The sequence below is a fragment of the Sinocyclocheilus rhinocerous genome, unplaced genomic scaffold (genome assembly GCF_001515625.1).
Source record: "Sinocyclocheilus rhinocerous isolate Xijiao unplaced genomic scaffold, SAMN03320098_v1.1 scaffold14, whole genome shotgun sequence".
NCBI classification, from domain to species: Eukaryota; Metazoa; Chordata; class Actinopteri; order Cypriniformes; family Cyprinidae; genus Sinocyclocheilus; species Sinocyclocheilus rhinocerous.
The window spans coordinates 1,293,740-1,304,303 of record NW_015629561.1 but is presented as its reverse complement, the minus strand read 5'-3'; the positions used below and the strand labels follow the sequence as shown (position 1 = coordinate 1,304,303).

The 10,564-nt window shown below is 37.6% G+C and overlaps 1 protein-coding gene across 1 annotated transcript in view; it reads right to left on the bottom strand.

Moving 5' to 3' along the window:
* Nucleotides 1-10,564, bottom strand: part of srgap2 (SLIT-ROBO Rho GTPase activating protein 2) — a 136,663-nt gene that overhangs the window by 5,165 nt on the left and 120,934 nt on the right. The window contains exons 18-21 of the mRNA XM_016551340.1: nucleotides 5,561-5,785; nucleotides 2,483-2,562; nucleotides 995-1,202; nucleotides 725-871 (exon numbers count right to left, since the gene is read on the bottom strand). Of these exons, the coding sequence (XP_016406826.1) occupies nucleotides 725-871; nucleotides 995-1,202; nucleotides 2,483-2,562; nucleotides 5,561-5,785 (660 nt within the window). The remainder of the gene's footprint in view (nucleotides 1-724; nucleotides 872-994; nucleotides 1,203-2,482; nucleotides 2,563-5,560; nucleotides 5,786-10,564) is intronic.

Genomic DNA, 10,564 nt, shown 5'->3' with positions numbered 1-10,564 from the left:
TCATCATTTTCACACATATATATATATATATATATATATACTTCACATAATCAGTTAATTATTTTTAAATTTTTATTGTCTATAATGTATATATATATATATGTGTGTGTGTGTGTGTGTGTGACATGTGACCATGGACCACAAAACCAGTCTTAAGTGTCAATTTTTCAAAATTGAGATTTATACATCACCTGAAAGCTGAATAAATAAGCTTTCCAATGATGTATGGTTTGTTAGGATAGGACAATATTTGGTCGAGATACAACTATTTGAAAATCTGGAATCTGAGGGTGCAAAAAAATCTAAATATTGAGAAAATCGCCTTTAAAGTTGTCCAACTGAAGTTCTTAACAATGCGTATTACTAATCAAAAATTACGTTTTGATATATTTACGGTAGGAAATTTACAAAATATCTTCATGGAACATGATCTTTATTTAATATCCTAATGATTTTTTGCATAAAAGAAAAATCTATAATTTTGACCCATACAATGTATTTTTGGCTATTGCTACAAATATACCCCAGCGACTTAAGACTTTGTGGTCCAGTGTCACATATAATGAAAATAATTTAAATATTTAAAATACTTACTACTAAATACCTAAATACGGAATAACATATATAATCTGCCTTTCTAAATTTTAATTAATATTTTTAACATTGTATATTCTGTTTTGCACACCATTTTTATTAATGAAGACCATATGAGCAGTTAACTTACTTGTTGAGGTTAGCTAGGTAGATATCAGCTACATGACCTCCAGTGGGTGAGCTAGCACTGGCTCTGGTGGACACCTTCTCTTCCACAGCATCATGGGAAGCCTCTAGGTCAGCTTTGGGACTTCCTCTGCCTGCATATCCATCCGGCCTATCACACAAAATCACAGACATCTCTAGAATTCACATACACTATGAGCGGTCTTACTGATCAGTACAATAGATAAGTAACTACTAGTATCAGCAGTTCAAGTCAATAAACCTGACAGCTTACATGTCTTGCACTACTATGTACTGGTGCGGCACCAGTCCATCAGTGCCGTTGTGGCGACCCTCCCACCAATCGTCAGATGCACGGTGGTACAGCAGCAAAGGCGCCCCCTTCTTAAAGGAAAGCTCACGGTTGGTGCGTCCAGAGTAGTCAAAATGTGCGATGGCCTCAATGGGGTCAGACTCTGAAACGTTCAAGGACCCTGACTTTACTACTTAAAGACAGGAAAAACAGAGGAAGACAAAAAGAGAGAGGACAGGAAGGGGAGAGAGCGAGAGGGAAGAAAGAGCACAAGGGAAAGAAAAAGGGTTATTGCGTGGGAAGCCAGGCAGGTTAGAGCACATTTATCATGACAGGTTTGGAGCTGCAGAAAAGGTGCATGGACACACGAGGGCGTGAAACAGGAGCTTCCATGATAGTGAGCTGACTGATGATAACGGCAACAGTGTGTCTTTATGAAAGATTTGTGTGCTTGTTAGTACGGTCGTTTGAATGGCATCTGGACTCACCATCATCGCTGTTGTGGATTTCAGAGACGGTGTCAGGTGCAGGTTCATCCACTAGAGGGGGCTCAATGTGTGGATTATCACTGTAGAATTGACCACAAGAAACATGAATCAGTAGAAACCTCAATTACAGACATTTGAAATGACAACAACACAAACTTTAACCATTACATTAATACAGAGAGCAACATTTACATGCAATACACACTTACATCTACATTAACAAATTAAAAAAAGGTGACCTAATGAAAAGTTGACTAGACACCCGAGTAAAATGATCTTGAAGACCTTTTGATCTACAGGCTTCTGCTTAAATGCTTGAAACTATTTGAAACTTTTTTGCATAACATTTTGTAGACATAAATTGTATGAAGGCATGAATTTCCATTTGAAGTGAAATAATGAAAATAAATATTAAATACACAAACTCTTTGTTTGAGTTGGCAAGATTTTTTCAATGCTCTTGAAAGAAGTCTCTTACGCTCACCATGGCTGCAAAAAAAAAATAAAAAAAAAATAAAATAATTTTATTTTAACTAATCTTGTGAAATATTAATGCACGGTGGTACAGCAGCAAAGGCGCCCCCTTCTTAAAGGAAAGCTCACGGTTGGTGCGTCCAGAGTAGTCAAAATGTGCGATGGCCTCAATGGGGTCAGACTCTGAAACGTTCAAGGACCCTGACTTTACTACTTAAAGACAGGAAAAACAGAGGAAGACAAAAAGAGAGAGGACAGGAAGGGGAGAGAGCGAGAGGGAAGAAAGAGCACAAGGGAAAGAAAAAGGGTTATTGCGTGGGAAGCCAGGCAGGTTAGAGCACATTTATCATGACAGGTTTGGAGCTGCAGAAAAGGTGCATGGACACACGAGGGCGTGAAACAGGAGCTTCCATGATAGTGAGCTGACTGATGATAACGGCAACAGTGTGTCTTTATGAAAGATTTGTGTGCTTGTTAGTACGGTCGTTTGAATGGCATCTGGACTCACCATCATCGCTGTTGTGGATTTCAGAGACGGTGTCAGGTGCAGGTTCATCCACTAGAGGGGGCTCAATGTGTGGATTATCACTGTAGAATTGACCACAAGAAACATGAATCAGTAGAAACCTCAATTACAGACATTTGAAATGACAACAACACAAACTTTAACCATTACATTAATACAGAGAGCAACATTTACATGCAATACACACTTACATCTACATTAACAAATTAAAAAAAGGTGACCTAATGAAAAGTTGACTAGACACCCGAGTAAAATGATCTTGAAGACCTTTTGATCTACAGGCTTCTGCTTAAATGCTTGAAACTATTTGAAACTTTTTTGCATAACATTTTGTAGACATAAATTGTATGAAGGCATGAATTTCCATTTGAAGTGAAATAATTAAAATAAATATTAAATACACAAACTCTCTGTTTGAGTTGGCAAGATTTTTTCAATGCTCTTGAAAGAAGTCTCTTACGCTCACCATGGCTGCAAAAAAATAAAAAAAATAAAAAATAAAATAATTTTATTTTAACTAATCTTGTGAAATATTATTACAATTTTAAATAACTGTTTTCCATTTCAATATATTTATTTGAAATATAAATCTTTTGTAACATTATAAATGCCAAATTGTTTTAAAAATCATTTTAATGCATTCTTATAGAATAAAAGTATTTATTTCTTTAAAGAAATATATTTTAAGAAATATTTTACTTACCCCAAACTTTTAAAATGTAAATAAATATAGACAGACAGATATTTTATAGTTTTTACAACCTTAGATTATTACTGTTTTCCCCATTCAAAAATGAGGAAAACAGTAATAATCAAGAATGAGTAGGTAAATTCAAACTTTTGACTGCTATTGTAAAACATCGGGACTGAGAGGGAAAGAGCAGAAGAAGGAAAGATAAAATAAGGGCATAAAACGGTGAATGAGGACATTTCTGAGAACCAGTTATGACTTTAAGTCTCTCTATGCCTCACTCTTCAGGCCTGGAACAGTGTGTTCATGCTTCTTTGAAGCAAAACAGGAAGTAGACCACAGATACAAGGATCAAAGCTGGACTTTCCTGTGGCCTCTTGACTCTAAACTGAACCTGCCCTCACTCAACTCCAGAAGGGAATCTAATGTGACCAGAAAACATTGTACTAATGCACAGGAAAATGGCTCGTTTCCAAGGTCATGAAGGCCTCGGTGCTGATAACAGCTTTGTTATGCCATTCACAGGCCAAGAAACCCTCTAATAACCCAAGTATTAATTTAGCACAAAATCCAACTGAACAACCTGATCTCCTATTGAGCACTCAAGCAAAAACACTGCCTAATTCACTGTCATCACTGTACCAATAAAAGTCGCTCTCTCGTAACGTGCTGGAGGAAATTCAAGCTCTAGAGTGAAAATGCAGTACTCTACCCTGCTGGAATATATCTAACGAAGACCATCCCGGTTTATTACATAGACAGTTGGCAAACATGAAGTCTGGGCTAATGAAAAGCTTAGTTTCATTAGAGAGCAGCTTTAGACAGAAGGAACATGGGGGTAATGACTGTATAATGTGCTAATCTCTGCCTGCTGTGTGTACGGAGACAGTGTCCGACAGGTTTGGCAAAGCACACGTCCATCAGTGTTTCAGTGAATCATTAAAATGACAGACTGGACTTATTGAGTAGTTAGTTGGTGAAGAAGATCCTGTGATCCTCCTGTCACTCCATCTGAGAGCCCGAGTGTAGCTTTGATCTGGGCTCTTAAGGTAAAATGATCCGTGTGGGTTCTTCACCCTTGAGCAGATGAGTTAGTGTTCATGGAGGTCAGAAGCTGCTGTGATTTTTAATGTCTTCCCCAGAGACACTGGATGTCTCATTCTGCTCTCAGAATCAGTCTTTGACAAAACGTTTACTTTTGCATTGCAAGGACAGTGATGATCCCACTGCGTAAAATTAATTTTACTGTCAAAAACTGTCTGGGCCACTTTTTTAGAGCAGTTAATCACAAGTCTCCCCAAATTATCATCACCATAATAAATGCAAAAGTTTTTATAAGACAGGATACTTCTTTGTTGAATGAGATTGGTTTCACAATACAGAAATGAACATTTGGGGGGGAAATGTTTGAACATTTATGCTTTTATATTACACTGCTCAATAAAATATCAGAATTTTCACACGCACTTCAAATTCAGATCTGAGGCTATACAGATGTTAAATGAAGTTCAAATACAGAATGACCAGTAATTCATACCAGGACAGGAACTTGTTTGCTATGTGTTAACTACAGTATGTTGTTAACGTGTCTCGACTTCACGTGACCTAAAGCCTCAGGAAGCTGAAACGAGACTCTGACTAAACCCTAAGCTAAAAACATCATCTCAGCAGCTCAAAGTCTTAATTACACCGCCCATGCAATCTAAACAATCCCGTGCATGAAAACTACATGAAATGATCCACGTCTTTAAGCCTGTATCTCACAAACAAACCTGATCTGGACACAACGCTTTCTTTTCACAGTGACACACCAATCTGAAGTCATTTCCTCTATGAAATCTGAAACAGTTATTAAAAAGCTGTGGGAGGGCATTTCATTAGCACTTGGCCTCGAGCAGGGAAGGATAACCTCGTTTTTAATTTAGAAACGGACCTCATGATGGTGTTTTACGAGTCTGGCTGCCTGCCAGTATTCTGGTTGCTTTCACTGTGACATCTTTTGGGAGTCTAGGTCGTGTGCTGATACACGCTGAGGGTCAGAAATGTATTTGTTTTCAACCATTGAACTGACGGCTTAAATGAGCATAATATACATAGGATGTACACTTTAAAAAGCAACTGACTCCCTGTAGGGCTCTGTTGGTCTTTATCTTTATAATGCTCAATCCATCATGTCTGACTGGTTCTGCATTAAATCAAGCTCGTCTGATCAACTCATTTCTGGTTTTGTGGTTTGGCTGAGCAGCTGCTCAAATAAAATGTGGGGCCAGTATTCACTGCCAATGAATTTTGCCAAGATTATATGCTTCATTTTCATCCTTTTTTCTTTTTTTTGCAACCAAATTCACTCACGCTCATTCTAGACTCACCAGTATTCCTCAGCGGCTCCTCCACGGTCATAGATGGGCCCCTCCAGCTCACGGGGCCCTGGAAAGATGCACTCGTGATGGATAATAATGGTTTTGATGAGCTCATTCACATGTGCCTGGCAGGAGACTTGGTCATGGCCCTCGGGCACAGACATGAGTGTGGGGCCGAAGCAGATAGCCAGGTTGTAGGGGTCCATCATGTTGTCGTCACTGTACTGGGACAGGCTAGTTAAAAGAAAGAGAAAAAAAAAAAAACAGTTAAGCAAAAAATAGGAATATAAATTGATCAGAATTGATCATAATTAAATTATTTAATTAAGTAAACAGAGATTGCCATTTTTTTATATTTACTTGAATTTTAAGCTAATATTTTAATAACACATTTGCATGTTCACCGTTCTTTGATCTTGGTTAATGGTCACATGACATGTGGGTAAACAAATAAAAAAAATTAATAATAATAACAATAATGGTAAAAAATTTATCTCCAATAAACAGACAGCAAATCACTGGTTTCCCACAATCCCTCACTCTTCCTCCATCACATCACAAAATATTTTGTATCTTTTTTAGTGAGTGTTGCATCCTGATTGGTTTTAATTTTATGAATATTTATTTACAAAATAAATACAATTTATTTTAAATTATTTAATTAATTAATTATTAGCTTTCCTAGCTTATAATTAAGCCCTAAAAATTATAAATAAATACATAAAAAAGAACTAAACTTAAGAATATATATTAAAATTATTATATATGTTAAAATGATCCTTGATCATATGACGTTTCTCATGAAGAGACCAGCTTCTGCTGGACTAATGTGAAAGATAGATTGAGTTCCAGACTGAGTCTCTATCTACACTTCCTTACGACAGCTCATTTATCATGAGCCTAAGCCAGCTTTCTCCCATTTATGTGTGTCTATGAGACTGTTCTGAATTGTTACACTCTTTTAATTGTTTCCCTTCTTACTCCACAGTACGCCCACTTTGTTTGATTACTGAAAACTGGATGTGTCCAAAAAGTGGGGACAGGTGTCCTTAATTGTATGTGTGTATTGGGCGATGGGGGGTTGGGATAAAGCAATTTATGAGTACTGTCCCGCCCAGACAGTTACAACTGCACAAGGGTCTCCAATTACCCATCTCTCTTTCTTTTTTTCTGTCTGCAAATGTCTATACCATCAAAGTAAGCTCTCTTGATGTGAATTTGTGAGTGTATACCACGCATTCCTACGGACGACGCACATGATTGGCTGTAACGCTGGCTATAGCGCATTAGAGAGAGCAGCAGTTCTTTAGAGACCCATTCTGGCACCTCCACTGACTTTTATAGCAGAGGAAAGATCTATCAGCCGTGGAGCAAACAGAGAAGCCATTCACTGAGGGCTACAGACATCCAGCATTGGAACACTAATGGTGGCTTGATGGCGACACCATACTTCAACACACATTCGCTTCCCCCTTCTGGCTGTGATACGAGGGCTGGAAAGGGTTCAGATGTTTTAGGAAAACCAGACATGCCTGCGGGCACAACGGCGGGCTGGAGTAAAAGCTAAGATCGTGTTGTGGTCTGGAGTGTCTTTCAAAAGGACCACAGGGTGGAAAAAAGTGGATGTACGAGAGGCAAAGATACGGAGGGACACGTTCCAAGAGGCTTGAGTGCCGTAGCCCTCAGCTGAGGTTGGGTATGGGCCAATCCTCTTTTTTTGGTAAAACAATATTTAAATTTGTAGTAAAAAGGTCATGTAAAATGGTAAGTTTAGATTGTATATAAGCTCTTTGTATGGTAAGCTGTAAGAAATCACCATATACTGGCACTGGTTTAAAGGAATCGTTCACCCAAATAATTCCGGCATCATTTACTCACCCTCATGTTGCTCCAAACCGCTAACTTTGTTTTTATTCCTTTACTCACTGAAAATCTCATATCTTCAGGGATGCAAAGTCATCGGGTAAAAAAGCTTTTTTATTTGAAATTTTAATTGAATAATAACATAACAGTCTATGGAATTACTTGGAACATCGAGCACAAGCCATATGGACCACTCTTATTTTAATTATGGACCTTTTTTTGTCTTTTCTGAAGCTCGACAGTATTGACCCTGATGCACTTTCATATGGAAAAGGGCACTTGGGACATTCTGCAAAACATCTACTTTTGTGTTCCCTGGACGTAAGAAAGTGATACAGGGTTGGAATGACATGAGGGGGAGTAAATGATTGTCACAGACCTTGTCTTGAGTTAAAATCACACACTAACAAAAATAACTTTGGTGGGAAAACTCATTCCAGACAAGATTTGATCAGCGGAACCTACTGGTTGAGGAAAGCGAACAGGTATCTCATGATAACCAGGGTGTTGCTGGGTAGAGACAGCAGGACTTTGCGGATGTGGACAGCTCTGTCCTGGAGGTTCTCCATGGCTGGAAAAAACAACATGAACAAGAAATGAGTTCTTTTAGGACAAAAGCTCATCCATTGTCTAATCTGGTAAGACTGGTCTGCAGAATGCACGTGTACCATGGGTGTAGGAAATAAAGCGGACACTCACAGACACAGGACATTAGCTCATGGAAGACTTCCTTAGGAAAGAGGGCGTTCTCCAGGCCTCTGAAGTAGAGCTTTAACACTCCAGCGATGGAGTCCATATCGTGATCATTCTGGTCCCCAGCCAGCGGGTCCTCACCTGAGACACAATGACGGAGAAGAAAGTAAGAACCCTTTAAGAATGCAGGTTTGATTCAAAATAGATAAATGAAGGCTCAGCATAGGACAGTCCAGACAGACTCACCTCTTTCAAAAGCGCTCTTAATATCATTGACTTCCACCTGGGAGCCAGACACCCTGAATATCCCCTCGTGATGGAGACCTGTACAGACACAGACATGACGTTATGGACAGAGAATAGATAGGAAGTGTCGTGTTGGTTTACTCTGGCACTTGAAGTGTTTGTACTTCATAGTAGATACTGATATAATCTTAACTCAAGCTGGGTCTACTGAATCTTCAGCATCATGGCAAAATAAATCATTTGTGTTGAATTGTTAGTTTGCCTGAGTTTCTCTGAGTTTAAATAAATAAATAACCTGTTTATAAGACTATTATTATTAAAAAATACACAGTTTCCACCCCATTTGACCACTGAGTATCCATGACTTCACCATGGAAAAATCATTAAAAAATCTGAAGTAATTTCTAGCTGATTAAATTTTTGGAACAGAGCACAATGAGAAAAATATATATTCACTAGAAACTTTTTTAATAATTTCAATAACTTTTGGAAAAAATTAAATTCCCTGATATTTCATTAATAAATAAATAAACAAATACCATTATTTTGTTTAGTTCTTAGTTGGGACTAAATTGAGTTGAATCCTCAGATTCAAAATAAAAAAAATAAAAAAATGGAAACACTGGATATTGCTACAGGAATGGAAGTGGTATATACTGTATGATAGAAAAATAAATGAAGCATAACAGAACACTTCGTTCATTTCGTCAGGGAAAGTCTAGAGAGCGACACAGCAATAGTGCCTTTGGCAAGAAATAGAAATTGAGTGAGAGAGAGAGCTCACCGTGTCGACTGATGAAGCGAATACAACTCTCCACCATCAGGGGAATGATTTGGCTGGACTCCTAAAAGAAGGAAATAGAAAACAAAATATGAAGGAGAAAATATGCAGGTCTTTTCAAATGGTTCAGGGGGGTTTCTCTGGACATTTTGCAGCACAGGAAACCTTTCTGAACAAGGGTCTCTGTTTGTCGGCAGAGTGCTTAAATAATAATAATATTTGCAAAGGGAGGCAGGCATCAGACAGAATTTGGGAGGGATGAAAAAGCAGCACAGTTTGAGCCATGGGGAATGGTGCAACGGTTGCTAGGAGACAGCTTCTCTCCACAGCTTCCTTTTGTTTATTTGGGTGAGCAAGAAACGGCTAAGTGAAGTAGAATTTGGGCCACGTCTGGCCTGAACTTTACTGCTCGAAGGTCGCACTCACAAACTCTTATACATACTTACATCAGTATCATGGATGTTTTTGTATGAATTTTTCTCAATGAATCTTATTTTCTCAAATCATTTGTCTTCTAGTCACAGAATATTGCTCTTATATCATTATCCTTCACTAGAGGGCGACATGGACATTGGGGTGGTCAAATGAGGAGATGCAGTGGGTCCTTTTCTTTGTTCACCCATACTGTAGGGTGGTAAACCCCTAGGGGTAGGGTTTAGGTGGTAGGACGTGTACACTAAATTTATCTCCCTGGCCCAATTTTCAAATTTATCCCACTGCCATGTGCATAATGATTGCAGGGTGGCACTGCTATATTACGGTTATATTACTTATCCTAAAGAGACATGCACTGAACATAAGTACATATTTACAGCAAAAAATGTACACACACAGTAATACAAATACAAACATACATCACACGTGTCACATGTAAATAAGGCTGGGAATGTTCGACTGTGATTCATAGAGACTCGATTCAATTAAATATTAATTAAATATAATTAATATAATTTTTTTCTGGGTTGGTTGGGTAGAGATTGAAAATGTAAAAAGCATGGTCTCTGTACAAATAATTGCATTCATTGCTGCTAGTGCTAAATAAAAATAATTATATAAAAAAAATAAAAAGAATAAATGAATAATAACCTAGTATCCAGAGGTGGCTCTGTGGCTTTTGCTCTGAGTAAATGAAATGCCACATCAGAATGAGCATAAACAAAACAAAACAAAACAAACAAACAAAAAAGTAAAATAAACATGAAATAAATCAATAATAAATTAAATCAATATAAATAAATACATACAACAAACAAAGAAACATGTAGTGCACATCTTAGCAGTTTCAATTGTGTAAAAAAATTATGTCCTGAGTGATTTCTGAGTAAACACATTTCTTTTAAATATGAAGTGAACAGTTCAAGTAGTTTTTTGCAGTGTGTATATATATATACACACACAGTATATATATATATATATATATATATATATAT